The sequence below is a fragment of the Phasianus colchicus genome, chromosome 1 (genome assembly GCF_987193195.1).
Source record: "Phasianus colchicus chromosome 1, bPhaCol1.hap1.1, whole genome shotgun sequence".
Taxonomy (NCBI): Eukaryota; Metazoa; Chordata; class Aves; order Galliformes; family Phasianidae; genus Phasianus; species Phasianus colchicus.
In genome coordinates, this window is record NC_143436.1 from 179,857,872 (window position 1) to 179,874,719 (window position 16,848).

General features: G+C 37.2%; 1 protein-coding gene across 1 annotated transcript in view; it reads left to right on the top strand.

Moving 5' to 3' along the window:
• XPO4 (exportin 4) overlaps positions 1 to 16,848 on the top strand; it is a 74,282-nt gene that overhangs the window by 41,571 nt on the left and 15,863 nt on the right. Inside the window, exons 7-13 of the mRNA XM_031615835.2 lie at positions 4,765 to 4,877; positions 7,270 to 7,427; positions 7,690 to 7,864; positions 11,768 to 11,944; positions 14,015 to 14,157; positions 14,271 to 14,416; positions 15,688 to 15,865. Of these exons, the coding sequence (XP_031471695.1) occupies positions 4,765 to 4,877; positions 7,270 to 7,427; positions 7,690 to 7,864; positions 11,768 to 11,944; positions 14,015 to 14,157; positions 14,271 to 14,416; positions 15,688 to 15,865 (1,090 nt within the window). The remainder of the gene's footprint in view (positions 1 to 4,764; positions 4,878 to 7,269; positions 7,428 to 7,689; positions 7,865 to 11,767; positions 11,945 to 14,014; positions 14,158 to 14,270; positions 14,417 to 15,687; positions 15,866 to 16,848) is intronic.

The window sequence follows — 16,848 nt, forward strand, 5'->3', positions numbered from 1 at the left end:
GAGTGCCTTCAAGGATCCTACTCTTAGTACATTGCACTGAGTGCCCATCCAGTTAGGGAGGTGTGTGTTGGTAGGCTCTAATGCATTTTGACATGGACATATAATCTCTCCTATGGAGTCAGGACATAATTATAGTTTATATTCTTTTGCCCCTAGAGAGTTTCTCACTTCTTTACTTTGGGATATACCTGCTCTTGGCAGCCATGTTCTAATGGACTTTGGACAAATGCCCTCGAATATAGGAGTTCTTTATCAAAACATAACCTTTTGTCCTGCTATCTCTCATCTAAATGAGGATGTTTGTTGTCTGTTACAAAACTATTTATGCATTATTTCATTCATAAAGGCACAGGTTTTTGTAAAGGTGCTAATAGTACATCAACAAAGAGAAACTTCAGCTTTACTTCTTGGATTTGGTGCCTCTGATAGCTTGGAGGCTACCTGGCAAGTTTTCAAGTGAATGTAGAATAGGGAATTGAATTTAAAATACAGGTTACATAAACCTAATGGGAAGTGCTCCAGTAATGCGCATCACTGACATTCCATGAAAATGAATGGTGCAACAGTTGTATGAACTGACTGAAGCTTTTGTCTGATCTGAACTCTGTTTTCAGTATGTGTTCCTCAGCCATGCTTTTAAAGGAACAAGCTCTTCAAATCTCTGTGAAAATATCTCAAGCCAGAACGAGAGATCTCTCTCTGGGGTTTCCTGTGAACAATATAGTTGAAGTTGAAAACTTGAAGTTGGTCCAACCCAGATTGGTAGCATCTGTTATGCATAATGGAAGTGTGTGAAAAACACACAGAATGCTCAAAAAAAAAAAAAAAAAAAAAAAAAAAGCCTTCAGCTTTGTTTTGAGGAATTATTTGTGTTGGCTTTGCTGCTGAAAAAGTGTCCTGTCCCAATGCTTCCCACGAGTGTGTCACTGGGCAGGGTGGTTAAATGCTTCTTTCTAGCAGGGTGAAGCCCCGACTTTGATTTGTTGCACAATGGCAGAAATGACTGAGCCTGTGCTGAGGAGAGGCCACTTTCCTTAGGTCTTGTTTGCTGGCAGCCTGGGATCATCCAACATTTAATACAGTTTTTATCTGGTAGATAAAAATACTGTCCTGGCTGTTTGGAAGAGGAAGTAAAATTCAGTATAACTAAAACAGCTGTGTTGAAGAAAGAGCAAAAGAGAGATCTGTCTTTTACGTTTGTCAGTTTCATCCCTCTGAAGTGAAAATTAACTTGGATATCTCTACTGCTTAGAAGTTCGTCAGCTTTTTGGTTGGTAAGCAGCGTGTAAAGGAAGGTGTGCATCTCCATGGCAGTCCCTTCTGCATAGCTGGTTTAAGCATAAGAGAGATTTGGAGCTGTATAGTTGTAGCAAATGTTAGTAGGGATAACAGATTTCAGTGTGAGCTGCAAATCCCCTTGGGTGGTCAACTTGAGACTTCATGCAGGCAAGGCTACACCGCCAGCAAGAAGTGACTGATTTTAAAGTTAGCTGAGGGCTTCCTATGCCTCTTAGACTGTTACTTTGTAGATGCAGTCTGAATCTGGTGCTTCCCATATCAGATAGTTGTTCCACTGATAGCAACACTTGTATTTTAACAACTGAATGTGAAAGCATGCTTTCTTTCTCATGAATGCTGGATCTGTTTCCTAAGAGTGTGAATTACATGCAGATTTTTTGAAGGTTTTCTCCATAGGGGGCAGCAAGCCTCTGCACTGTTTTTCAACTTGCACTTAATTCATCCTATATGCTTGACTGACGGGCTAGCAAGCAAGAGGAGGTTTAAAAAATATGAATACAAGCAGTATATTAGCATTCTAACAATGTGTGGTAGATATCAAGCTGTTACATTTCTAATGCATTTTTATTTGTGAAGTATAAGTCAAAGACTGATATAAAGCTCTCCAGAAATGTTCCAGATGACAAAGGTTAAGCAATTAAGATAACTTACGAAAAAAGAAATCAGTCATTGCATTCCTTGAGTTTCTCTTCCATTTCTGAGTTTTTCACTACTGTGGACAAATTTGTGAATTGGAGTCTGGCAGAAGACTTAGCCTTTGGTTTTGAGTACCTAAACTCCTTCATGGTGACAGGGCAAGCCTTGCCTTGCCTTGCCTTGCCTCTCACAGTGGGGAAAAAAAGACCCCGAAACTTTGGAAACCATTTGCAAATGTTAGAATTTGTGGGACATCTTGAAGTACTATGATCCTCCATGGCTACGGATGTGAAATATTTTGTTACTCACAATCACTCATCAGTCTCCTCCTGGAAACGAGGCAAAGACTGTGAAGAAAATTACAGATTTTTTTTTTTTAACTTTTCTTTCTTTTAGTGTGTTCCAACAAGAAACATACAGAAGTTTTTTGTATTAACTGTAAGTTAAACTTAGCATTTTAAGACGTTATTCTTTTTTCTCATGTTTGTGAAACAAAGCCCAAATGTAATGCTAATGGCTACATGTGAATTTCATCAAAGACAAAAGAACTTTCTTCTTGAACGCTGGCATCTCTTCTTCCTCTGTAGGCTCTAATCAATGAGTATCAGAGGTATATCGTACTGGACTGCATCTGGTTACACTGCTACTCTTTTCAGTAGAACTTGGTACGTGTTAATGCATCTTCGTGATGAAGATGACACTTCTCTGCACACCCATGTCATGTACTAGGTAATTCAGTGCCATTTTTTTCAGGTTTGACACATCTGGACTGCTGTTAATAGGGTTGAAGTTTTGGTATTTCATGGTAGAAAGCATCTCCACACCCAGCTTGTGTTCGTGTTTGCATCCACCTAGTGTGGAGTAGAAGATGGATGTAAAATCTCAGTAATAGGTGCAGATATAATTTGTGTTGTTTAATGAACAGATATTTTACCCACAGATTGCTATTGTCAGATGTGTCATCAGTCCATTAGCATGAGAAACGGAACTAAAAATAACAGGAAAGGGCCACTAAATACTGAGGCTTGTTAAAATACCGACAGCAAATCGGCCCTTCTTCCATTCCACGTCAGAAGTGGTATGTAGCTGGTCCCTCTGTGAACACTAACAAGTGACGAGCAAGTTAATTTTCAGAGGCTGATAATCAATCAATAATCTTTTGGTGCTGATGTCAGTCTTACACTGGAGCGCTAAGGCAAAGGACAGTCTTGTAAATAAAGACTGTTGAAGTGTTTTTTCAAGAACATTCCAAATGAAGGGAAAAAAAAGATGATTTTAAGTGCCAGAGCTGATTAAATTAGTTTTAACTTGTAATATTACTCCTGATAGAGGATGCACATGATAAATTTTATCTGGAAGAACTGACGCACTTCTGAACACCTACATGACATTTCCATTTCAGAGGAAGTAAAATAGCCAATTCTGATTTTTTTATTGTTCTGGTTTTTTTTTTTTTACTCTGCTTGCAATGAAATAATGCAGATCTGTTATTGTTCAACACACATTGGTAGTGTTGAAAATTGTGAAGAATATGTCTTGTCTTGTTTTTTGTTTTCGTGCTAATGAAAATCCACGATTGTTCTCCTGCATTGCAATGTGCTGTGCCATGGAAAAAGTGGCTTTTTTTGGAACTGCTCTGTGGTTTTTGGGAACTTGTGGACTGGCAGAACACGGAGGACCTAAAATTGTGCCTTCTGCCTTGCATCACAATGCTCTGTCTGAAACTAGATGCTTGCTTTATGTATGTTCTCTTAGAGCTCATCAGATTGCCAGGGGCCTGCTTTCTTTCCTGTGTGGTACTATTTGTAAAAATTTATTTTCATCCAGAGGTATAAATACCTTTTGATAAACTTATTTTTTGTAACGCCTGATGACTTTACACTGCAGACATGTTCATGACCAGTTGTATGCAGTTGAGCATGCTGCACTTTTTCTGATTTTGGGTTACAAAGGGATCAGAGGGAGCAGCGAAGGGCTTTCAAAAGACAAATGAAAACAGAACTCGTGTGTTAAAGCATTTCTCCTGCTCTTCGGATTGAGGGGTGTCAGAAGGAAGGACTTTCAAAACCCTTTGATAAATGCTTCTCTGTGATCAGACTGACAAAGAGTGCCACATGCTTGTTTAAGTGGTTTTGCTCATGTCTCTGTTATTTTTTTTTTTACTGGAGCGCTGGCAGAATTTCATAAAAGCTAAATCATGCCAGAATGTATGGTAATAGCTGGAAGGAGTGCCACAAAGTCGTAGCTTCACTGCAGAGTGGACGCTTTTATACGGGTCTCATGCAAGCATATGTTTGCTATAGCAGTACCTTGTGGTGCCTTGTGCTTTTGTTCTTCACAGCATGATGAAAAATGTCGATTAATGCAAGGCTAACATATCTGCGTTCTGGGATGCATATTTGGCTATTTAGAAAAATGGGATATGGATTTCAGTGGGCTATCTTTAGCTCTCGTAAGGCCTTTTTAAAAGCTGCCAGGAAAATTTTTTAGGAAATGATTTCCCATTTTGCATAAATTTTACCACCTGTTAATTGCGGTTGCTTTTTTCCCTTCTCGCTGTGTCACATTAGATACCCTGGTTATCAAAGTGATCGTATCACTATGGTATGTCTCATAATTATGATCAAACTGTTATCTAACATTCCTGGAGCATTCTTTTTTTCAATACTTAATACCTTTTATTCCTTGGCCTCATGCATGAATTATGCTGTGTATGTGAAGAGGCTTAAAGTTTGTTTCCATTACATTCTTTCTGAATGGATCCTGTTGTATCTAGGATTTTTTTAAAGCCAAGTAGGAATGTTATTGTTGACCTTGACACCAGATAACTGGGCAGACATTATATAGCTATGTTTGAATCCTCACAAAATGTGATGCTAAAGCCAACAGAATCCTGGCGTGAGACCCTCCTGGACAGCAGAGTTATGGAGCTTTTCTTTACAGTAAGTTTCATTCTTCAACTTTCATAGTCCAGACCACAGGGAAAGCAGCTCCTTCTTGTTTTAAAGCTTTGTTGCTGGATCCTTCCTTTTGCAGCAGGTAGGACTGAGTCCCTTAATTTCAGCCGATTTGTCAAAGTGAGCAGAATTATTGTGTTTTTCTTAGGTTACCAGATATGTGTTTTGCCTATGAATTGCCTTAAATTGATAACTGTTAAATGAGAAGTATATAGTTATCTAGGCTTTATGTTTGGTGCTTTGGGAAATATACTCACCAAATGAAACCAGGCATTGTAAGCAGTGATAAATTATTTCAGATAAGATGTAAAAGCTCTCTCTCAAAAAAAAAAAAAAAGGATCAAGTGAAGAGGATGTGGGGTTATTTGCTGATATTAGAACAATTGCTTAACAGAGCAGCTGAACATTAGTAATGTAATTGCACTGTTCTGGCCAGTTCCACGTACAGAATTCTGCATCTCTTACCCCAGGACAAAGTGAATCCAAGCATGCTAAATCAAAAGAGATTTTGTTAGGAGTGAGAGGGAGGAGGTGAAGCGGGGAGAGGGAATGCCATATTCACTTCCTATTGTTTAAAAAGAAGTCTGATAATAGAACTCTTATAAGTAATGTTCTTTCTTCCTCCCAGTTTTGGGGGGAGAAGTTGTTAGTCTTTGTTCAACTCGAAGTTGCTGCAGCAGCAGCATGTATTGGCTTATGAGTTAGCTTACTCTGCTATTTTATGTTAAATCTCTGAGGATCTGAGAATTCAGCATTTTCAAGCTACTTTGTTCTTGCAAAGTGGAGAAGCAGTGTGTTCAAAGCGGGAGCAAAACTTTTACTAGAGGAAGTAAATGGCAATCTCCCGTGGTGCCTCAGTTGTCTGATACATGTTTGGGTGCACGTCCATACTTGGTGGGACATTTTGGTAATTTTTTTTTTAACTGAAAGTTTTTCTGTTCCAGCAGTTCTGAAAAGGTGAAAAAAATCACTGGCAGAACTCTTAGCAGCTCCTCACAATTGGAACAGCTGCCCAGGCTATCCAGACAGTTGCTACTGTCAGCTGTGAACCTCCACATGCAAATAACTTTTTGGTTTACATGTTAACCCTTCCTCGTTTAATAATATAAAGCTGTCTGAGTTAAATATCTCTCTTCGGCTAGTTTATGAGACCAGTATGTACTTGTGATAAGGATTTTGTTTTAAATTACATGCAGAATTGTTTTATTGCGTTTGTATTTTATTTAATAGTAACCATAGCAGATCTGGGTTTGATTATTTTTGAATGAAGGCTAGCCAGGGCAGTGCACTGTCAGTTTTGGTTTTAGATTCCTGATTTGCCATGCTTGAGGCTGTTGGTATTAGGTTCCTATTTGAAGTAATGTGAGTGAATGGTGGTCGTTCATATGCATATATCTGATCTAAGAAATTTTAATAACCTTGCAAAACTTGGCAAGACTGCCATGTTAAAGAGGAAGCCTTCACTTCTGATCTCAACGTAATGTAGGATGCATGTTAGAAGGAGTATTTCTGTTTTAGGGCTTGTTTCACTTGGCAGTTTGATCTTGCAGAGGTTAGCTAGTTTCAAATTGGGTGAAGCTGAAACTATAATACCACAAATGGGAAGTGTTTTAACTAGACTTTATGATATTTGTATTTGAAATAAATTGGTATGGGGGGGGAGGAAGCTACCCTATATTTTTTGAGTAAACCTTATGTGAAAACATGGGAGAATGACCTTAAGAAAACTCTAAAAAACCCATAGCTGATAACTGAAGTAAGGTTGTAAGGTTGTTGGTCACTGAAATATTAGCAGATTTGAGCGTCTTACCAGCAGAAGTAGTGATGTAACATGCCACAGAAATGAGAGAAGATGACTTGGCCTTGTATAATGTAAGGGTGTTGCCAAGGAAGTGATGCATTCATTTTCGTCTGTCTTCAGTGTTTACCTCTGCTGAAGAAGCATCTATATAATCTTGATTGAACTTGTTGACTAACTTTAGCAAGACTCCGTAGCCGAGGCATAGTTAGCATAATAGAGATGACTGTCATTATTGCTGTTTTTAGCAGGAGCAGTATGTCTGACTGGCTGGCATCTGTTTCTCTCTTTAAGATATAACATTCGGTGCTGAGTTCAATTTTCAAAATGTAGGTAAGATTAACTGAATGTTGGTTTCAGCACGTTAATTGGAGGCTTGTGACTTTGCAGACCAAGTCACAGTCTTGTCATTTGCTGTGCTTTAGGGAGCTGTAGGAACCCTTGCATTTCAGACTGAATAGAATCATAGAAGTTATAATAAGCTTTTTTTGGTGCGTGCTCTTTTGGATTGAGAGCCATGTGACTGTTGTAAGAACCCCCTATTTTCCACGTATTGCTAACTATCTCACTTCCTGAAAGGTACACCGAAAAATCAGAGAAGATACAGATATGGCCCAAGATTCGTTACAGTGTCTGGCACAGCTGGCATCTCTGCATGGCTCAGTCTTTCCTGACGAAGGTTCACAAATTGATTACCTGGCACATTTCATTGAGGGATTACTGAATACTATCAATGGGTATGTATGCCTGCTCTCTAAATTTAGATGACATCTTTTAAGCTTTAGTTCAGAGCGCAGTGTGTGTTTGTGGAGAACTGTTGTGACTTGCTTATTTCTAGGCATAATCTGTCTTTACTTTTGGATTCCTGAAATTTAAAAGCTGCATCTGAAAGTAGGTTACTTCCTATATAAATGGATTAACTTGAAAGGAATTGACAAAATCAATTGGCTTTTAGGGTTTTTTTTAATGCAGAAAAGTAACTCTTATTTCTATCTATAGAATTGAAATAGAAGACTCTGAAGCAGTTGGAATTTCCAGTATTATCAGCAACCTGATAACTGTATTTCCTCGCAATATTTTAACTGCCATTCCAAATGAACTTTTCTCTTCATTTGTTAACTGCCTCGCCCATCTCACTTGCTCTTTTGGAAGAAGTGCTGCCTTGGAAGAAGTGGTAAGTATCCATTCTCAACAAATAGTCTTTTTTGTTTCCCTCTCCTTGTAATAAGGAATGAGAATTTGGCTGTTTTGTCATTAAGTATTGTGAAATTCAGTCCTTTTGTTCTAGATGTTTTTCTGAAATCACGTCTGAGATAATTTTGCTTTTGCTATAAATAACATAATGTTCTGCATCTTTAAACTATGGATTTAAAGCACTGCTTCTATCTTCATTTTTAAAAGAACAGGTACATTGAAAAAGTAGGAAGATCTTTAAATGTTGCTCAGTTGCAGGACTTCTCTGAGAAGTGTTGTAGATAACAAACATGTTACAGACACAAAAGCTTAAAGTGACAACCTGTGCAAATGGACAGACTGATATTTACACAGTGGGGGTTCTACAGGCAGGAACTTCTTTTTGAAGTGAATATAGCTGTTAAGGTCTGTTGTTAACCCTATACAGAGAACAGTTTAAATAATCCCTGTATTACTGGCATGGCTCAAGCAATAGTTCCATGTACATGTCTGTACTTCAGAAGACTTTTTGCTGTTCTACAAACGTTGGTTCTAACATTAAAGATCAGTTGGGTTAGGGGTAAGTCTTGTCCTTCCAGAAAGTGCATTAAATCAAAACATCTAGGGGGATGGAATTGATTGTAAAAAGCCTGTAAGAATTAAGGCAAATGTTGCACCTGAGCTATTTACATGGAGTAATTATTTATTTTAAAATGAAACTATCGCAGTAGCAGCCAGGTTTTTGCTGTTAACATTAACAATTACTTTTTTTGAGTTCTCTATATTGACCAGGCTTAATAATTGAGTTTGAAAATTATTACGGAAGTATTTAATTATGAAGTTGACAGACATATTTCTTTACTGAAGATCACAGGTGTATTAATATTAGCATTGGTTGCAGTGCATTAGCCCATGTCTTTAAGGTAAGGTTAAAATGTAATACTTCTGGCCCAGTTTTCACTTAGACTGGAAGCCCTAGAACCTTTACAGAAAGGTTCTGCAAAACCACAGATAGCTATCATGTAAATGAGGGAGGCTAGAGGATATACATTTCCCCAGTTAGTCTCTTGTTTTATGCAGCCATGTTTTTTCACTACAGCAGCGTTCGGTGTAAGCTGCCAGCTCAGCACTTCTGGTCCCAGCAGAAGCCTGTGGCAGCTTGTACCACTGTGGGTACAGAGTTTGTTTTGGAGATGGCTGTGACCACTGATGCCTACTGAGCAATGGCTGCCTACGCTTATATCATCCCGTTGTTTTTGCTGAAGGCAATCTTTTTCAGTGTTATATTCAGTGTTATCAGATCCAGCAACATCAAAAAGAGGACTGTGCAGGACTTTTCCACAGCATGATGTAAAAATTCTCTCTTTAAAGGGAAAGTTACATGTTCATCACTTTACTGTATCATAGGTGTAACAGATGTGAAGTTGAGATGTAAACTTCATGTTGTTTCTTTGATCTCCAGAATGATTACAGAATTGGGTGGTTTTGGGTCTTCAAAAATAATTCCTATACCTGAACAGTGTGTCAGCAATGAAGTGCAATGCACTGTGGAGCTGTTGTTCACTTACACTGTATGGTGTAATGGTATGGTGTGCTCTAACTTAGAAAGACTGGTTTGCATCCCTGAAAGCAATCTTTTAGCTTAGGGAAAGTCCAAGCTGTGGTCAACATTCTATCATAAGCTTCTTGCTGAGATTCCCTGTGAGCTCATGTGAAATTAAGAGTTCTCTATGAAAAACAGAAAACCATATGTTTTGAACTCAGCAGAATCCTGAGATAATATTCCTCCAGCTTGTCAGAATTCTAAAATGCAGCATAACATAGGCAAGTGTACACAGCAAAGTTTTGCTGGTGGGGCAAGCTGTTTCTCTCATATTTCTGCCAGCAGAACAGCTTGTACAAATGTTGCAGAAACCCCGTCAGACACAGGGGATCAGCTCAGCCAGAAGACTGCTATTGAAACTGTCAAAATCAGGAGGTCCCAAGCTGTAATGTGCAAACCACTTCAAAGCAATATGTGTCTTGGCACAGAGTCAGAAGCTGTTGCTGACAGTACTTGCTGCTGTTGCTAATATTGATATTCAACCAAGGGGGAGAGAGAGAGAGGAAAACAGCATCCAAACATCATGTTCAAATGTTTTATGCTTACCTGGCTGTTGAGGGAAGTTGAAACATCTGCCTGAGCAGCTCTGCTGCTGGAGAACAGCAAGCTTGAGCCGTGCTGAGGGTTGGTCTGCAGTCTACAATGGAGGAAGTATGAGTTCACCTTTCCTATCCTAGACAGTTTAAGCATTGGCCTTACTTGTTGCACCTCACCTCTCCTGAACATCTTGAGTCCTGAACTCACAAGTCCTGGCTTCCTTAGGAAAATATCATCAGCTGTTAACAGCATTTTTGTATGATATTGCCCTTTCAAATTAAATTGCTTTGTCACTAGTAAAAGAACATTGTTTACTGTATTATGCTCTGGATTCTTTATGTAAGTTTTATAAACATTCAAGTTAAGATGTTTCGTGATTCAATGAATGTAGCCAAATTTTAAAGAAGACACATTTTGTGAGTCATAGATTTATTTTAAGTTAGCACTGAATACAGTTTGGGTCTCTCTCTTCATTTTCAGCTTTTGTTTTCAGACTTGCATCAGTGTGCCATATTTTAGTGTCTGTAAATATAACAGTTACAGGGGGATGCTGTGAAGATACCTAGAAATGCTTACAATGTGGTATTTTCCCTTAGTCAGTCATCCAGCCAGTGTTTTCTTTTTCTTTGTTCATGCAGCCATGTTTGTAACTTCACTGAAAGTCAGGGATTCTTCTGTGTGGAACGTGACTGAGGCCTTTAGATCTCTGTATTTCATCAAGAAATCGTTTTACTAAGCTTTGCTATTTCAAAGTAACTTGTGAGCAATCTTGTTGGACGAAAGTTGAGAAGACTTTTTAGAGGCCTGCAGTATCACAGAATCACAGAACTGTAGGGGTTGGAAGGGACCTCCAGAGATCATCGAGTCCAGCCCCCCTGCCAAAGCAGGTTCCCTACACCTACACAGTACAAGCAAATGTGTCCATATGTTCATATTTAAATCATTTGCAGTTGGTAGTATTTACTGAGGATTAATTTTTGCATAAAGTGGGAGGGAAAAATGCATTAAATGTCCTTTTGAAAAAAAAAAACCAATCCCTTTGCTATCTGGATTCTCTAGCTTCATGTGCTTCATGAGTGCTTCATGTAAACATATATGAATAGCAGTTAAAATGCACTAAGCAATTGGAGGTGCAGGCTTATTCTATAGAATTCTACTCTCTTTTTATCCTTCACAAAAGGAGACATTGTGTTTCATCAAAATGGACTACGTGTAGTGGGGTTTCTTTAACATATGCGGTCATAATAACAATTTCTTTCATAATAGAGTTGTCATCTCTTCTCTCTCTTGTATTCCACTATGTTTGAAATAATATTAATCTATATGCACTTGTTCTTTTTGTCTAATTAATTAAACAGATATTGCTCAATTATTTGTTGTTTCTAAAATGACCCAAAATGCTTGGAATCATTGGAATCGTAGAGGGAGCCTGGTAGTGCCTGTATATAGATAATCATGCACTAAAGGCTTAACTTAAGACTAGTTTGGTTTTGAACAGTAGAAGAAAAGAAACAACTAAACACCAACAGATTTTTAAAGCCTAACAAAGCAGGACTGATTTTTTTTTTTTGATGCATTGCTTCAATTCTTTCTGATTTATCTATGACTATCCTTGAAAAGGCTTTGTGTTTACTTTTTTTTATTGTTTCACAATTAACAGGACATCTGTTAAATAATAATGAGTAATAACAATGAGTATGAATATGTTTCTCTGATTTAGTTTAGGAAATAAGATTTTGTTTTGTTTCTTTCATCTCTTTACAGCTTGATAAAGATGACATGGTATATATGGAAGCATATGATAAGTTGCTGGAATCTTGGCTTACTTTGGTACAAGATGACAAACATTTCCATAAGGGTTTCTTTACCCAACATGCTGTTCAGGTCTTTAATTCTTACATTCAGTGCCATCTAGCTGCTCCTGATGGTACAAGGAATTTGGTAAGCCCTTTTTCTAGTAGTTCTTGGTGATAATACATGACAACTAACCCATGGTATTTTTGTTCTGTGCTTCGTTATATAGCTCAAAGAAGGTAGTTGTAGAATTACTGCTTGTGACTTTGACTGGAGATGAAAAAATGCTGAAAGAGTTTGCTACTCACAGGTCTTTTTCCAGTCTGTTTCGCTCATTATGAAAAGTCAATAAAGGAATACAAAGATGAAAAAATACCTTTAAACAAACAAACAAACAACAAAAAAAACCTGTTACTCAACTTGATCTGCATCCTACTGATCTTCGCTACAGATGCAGTGACCAAACCTTTGACTGTCCTTCTCTTGTCTAGAGTCATAGGTAAAATCTTCAGTGACACTGGAAGCCTTTTATGCTTTTGTTACCTTCCATCAGTGTAACTGATATGCATAAATATGTAGGAAAATACAGAGTAACTAGGCTCAGACTGGAAGAAACATGAAATACGACATTCTTTTGGATAAAATGGTGTGTGAGTTCCCTATTGAAATTTATGGGTGACTCTTCTAAAGGAAAAACATAAAATTATCTTAACTAGTTGCTGAATCAGAGAAAGAAAGCAAGTTAACCTCTCTGCCAGGGGTATGGATCTCACTGAAATAGATTGTGGCACTGAAACTTGGATGTAGGTGCTGAATGAATTAATTATTGCAGATATTTGATTCAATAACTACATTAACTTAAATTGATGCTGTGCAAAGATACTTAAGATACCTCATTCTGAAAATCATTGTATAAAACCTAATTCTGATATCTTGATATGCAACAGATGGTAATAACAGTGCCAAAACAGAGACAAATATTTCACAAGAGAACTTTGCATTCATATCAGGCGGTCTTGACATAGTTTGTATCCACAGGTTAATTCATGTCATTCTGTGAGATAAGTCATTTATCCCATGGGTAACCTTTTAAAAGCCACAGCTGGCATTTTAGAATGCTTCTTGTTCAATATCAAAGCAGTGACAGGAACTTTCAGTCTCTGCCTTGAGACCAGACTCACTTTTCAGTAAACAGCTGCGACTTTGAAGTTGCCAAAAGAGAATGATTTGGTGGGTTAGATAAAGAAAATACGGGTTAAAAGCACTTTAGGTAAGAAATTGTTTGGATTTAATTTTCCACAGCCTTTGCAAAAACAATGCAGAATGATGGCTTTGTCCATCACTTGTACTTGAGTTTGTTATTTATGTAAATTCTGTCATTCTTCAAGGGATTTCTTAAGAAACGTGTAAGGTTGATATGTGATTTCTACATATGACTCATCTCAAGAAACTAGTCTTGTAATTGTGTTGGTAGTTTTATAAACTTTGAGAAATCAAACAGTGCAACTACTGCATCAGTAAGAAATAAACTTTTAGTATTAAAATTTTTATTTTCTCAAACATTGAGTTATAGAAAATATTTATTGAAAGAGGGGATTTTCATTTCATTTTGAAAAATACTTCCTCTTGTGATTTAAGTAAGATCTCAGAAGAAGAGTATCTTTGGCTAATGAATAGGATGTGGAAGTCCCAGTGTCTCAAGTGGTTCTTGGCCTGATTACATGCTTTGAAATTCACATCTACGTGTATTTTAGCAGACTCCTGTCCATTGGGTTTGCAAGCCATCTCTATGAGACAGAGTCATTCAGTGCATTGCTATACTGTACCTACAGCAGTGGATGCTTGGCCAAGCTTATTTATGTATGTGATTAAAGAAACTATTCTGCTACTGTCCAGTCTGCTCTTATTCTATTAAGGAGCATCAATTTTCCTAACTTTTATCTTTGATTCTTTTGACTTGAGAGCGCTATTGGAAAAGGCAGCAAATATACAATGAACTGAATTTGCTGTTTCATGATAAATTTGTGAAATGATTATTTCAAAACAATATGAAGCCTTATGTACTCTTCTGTTTATTTCTTCTGCATCTAATTTAGTGTGAGTCTGTTGCATTTCTGTGACACAAAAGCCAAAATAACATAGAGAAGTCCAGTGGTAATGAATTGTAGTGAATGTAACATGAATTGATTGCTTCTATTTTTGTTGAAATAACACCAGACTGCCAATGGTGTGGCCTCTCGGGAAGAAGAAGAAATCAGTGAACTGCAGGAAGATGACAGAGACCAGTTCTGTGACCAGCTGGCCAGTGTTGGCATGCTGGGAAGAATTGCTGCAGAACACTGTATACCTCTTCTTACAAGGTACAGGACAATAGCCATGAACGCAAAGGAATAAACTTGTCTAATTGGAAAAGCTTGTCTTTGCCAAAACAATTTAAAAACAGTAAAGTTATTTCATTATGGTTTGTCCACAGTTTATTAGAAGACCGAGTGACGAGGCTCCATGGTCAGTTGCAAAGACATCAGCAGCAGTTGCTTGCCTCACCAGCATCAGGCTCAATTGACAATAAAGTGCTTGATGACCTGTACGAGGATATTCATTGGCTTATTTTAGTCACAGGTTAGTGAACAGTGTTAAATACAGCTTATTCTGATATTGCTATTCAGCTGCAACATCTCAGGAAAGAAAAATCTTTGCATGTCAGCTGCTGATAAATGACTGTGTATAGAGCTTACAATTCACCTGTCTGCAGTAACACAAAAGTTATCTTCAAAAGATTTATGGTATCTTTACATGAAGTATATCCTTTGGAAATTCCCATAAATAATTTTATCATAGACTTCTGAGATGTTACCAGTCAACCTATTCAAGACATTGGTCTGTTCATGGTTTCATTTGTATTGTCTGGAGGTCATATGGCTTGGTGAGGGAATCCACATGAGCTCTGGATAGCAATATTACTTGGTAGTGCCAGGAGTCAAGTAAGTTCCAAAATCTCTTAGGGCTGTTTGTCCATACCCTGGCATTTTGCTATTTCAGGGAATGTAAATTTAGAACCTTTTCATTTTTGATTTTTAGATGGAATTATCTTACATCTGTTTGCAAAACATAATTCTAGCAAAGATAGTATCTGTATTTCATTAAAAGAAATGTACACTTTATGAAATGTTTTGTGGAGTCTTTTTGAATGTCTGATGTTTAACTTGCTCTCAGATGTTGGCATAAATGTGTTTATAATATTTTTGTATCACTGTGAGATGAAGTTTGTATTCATATCTCAGATGGTTATGATGTCAGACAGTGAAAACTCTGAATCTGGAATTAATATTATTTAGCCTGAGTAGAATATTGTAAAAATCCTTGCTTGACCTGATCTGCTGTTGCTATGCAAGGAAAACTTTATAATAGTGAGTTTGATGTCGGAAAGTTAAAAAGAGATTTGAAATGTTAGCAGAGCAGAAGTCCCAAATGAGATGGACTTACTAGGGAAGCTGTAAAATCAACTGCTTATTCTTATTACTTAACAGAGATGATAGTGACTGCAAAATGTATATATATTTTTTCCCAATAGCTGAATTGGCTGTAGTACTTGATGTGCTTACTTCGTGAACTAAAAGTTTTTCCTGTCTTATTTTTATTACTTAATCTGATGATTTGTTTTTTGGTATTTGTTTAATGTCACATTAGGTTCCTCTCTCCAGAATGGTTTTAAGGATTCTGAAGTTAGTGGTACATATTTAAACAGTATAAGTCAGGGTTTGTATAAACATCTGGTTCTGGTACGATGTCTGCTTTTTAAGCCAATGAATTCTCTCATTAAAAAGCTCAGATAAGATTATAGATTAACCTAGGATAGAAAGAGTGATCACTCTTTCTTTCTTTAATGTAAGGCTACCTCTTGGCTAATGATACTCAGGGAGAGACTCCGCTAATACCTCCAGAAGTCATGGAATATTCCATTAAGCATTCAACTGAAGTTGACATCAATACAACACTTCAAATTCTGGGATCTCCGGGAGAAAAAGCCTCTTCCATCCCAGGGTACAACAGAACTGATTCTGTAATAAGGTAAAAATGCATCATGTATTATGTATGTCAAATGCTTTTTCAGAGGAAAAAGTAAGAACATAGGTGGAATTCTGTGAACTGTAAAAGTAAAAAGCCAAATGTAAACGCTGAACATTAGAAATCAGGTATCTCTTTTAACTAGTTTTAAAGTAAGGGTAAATAACTTATAAGAATGTTTTTATAAAAGACACGTTAAGACAGCAATGTAAAAGAAAAGACAGAAAAGATTAAGTATATTTTTCTTCTGGTAAAGAAGGGAAGAGTGATTACAGGTTGTATTTCAAGTCACGGTGATCCAGGGGGAGGACTGAAGGGCTGAGCAAGAATATGGCATCAAAACAGATAAGTCATTTTGAGATGGGATGGCCAAAATGACCAGATTGTTGACCTAATAGCTGTAATGGTAGACATGAGCTGCTTATTAAAACAAATTAAAAAACTTTGTCTCTACAGAAAACTTGTCTTTAATCTATTTGTTAAAGAAAGTCCATACAATGGCTCAAATTACTGAAATCTTTGTTTTTAAAGCAACACAGATGAATCTTGATAACATACTGTAGGCTGTATAAATGCATTCAATACGTGTGCAGCTTGAGCAAGAACTTTCCAGAGCTTTAGTGAGCTTGTCTACTTTAGCCATCGATTAGTTTTTGTGTACTAAACATTTTCTTCAGGAAAAGGCTAGAAAAATCTACCTTCATGGGCAATCCTAATGAGTTAATGTATTCAGGAGTTTCAGTACTGCTCATTGATAACAAGTCTGGCAGCTTCAAGTAATAAACAGAATTTTGTAATGCAGTGTCTTGGTGTAGATGGAAATAAAATCAGATATAGATTTGAGGCTCTCTAACAATAGCTCTGAAATTCCTTCAAGAAGTAGACCACTGTCAACTCCTAAATTCCTTGAGAACCAATGCTTTGCTACCAAATTTAATTGATGTACTGTAAAATCTAATATTTAATACAGTTTTATTGACTGGTTG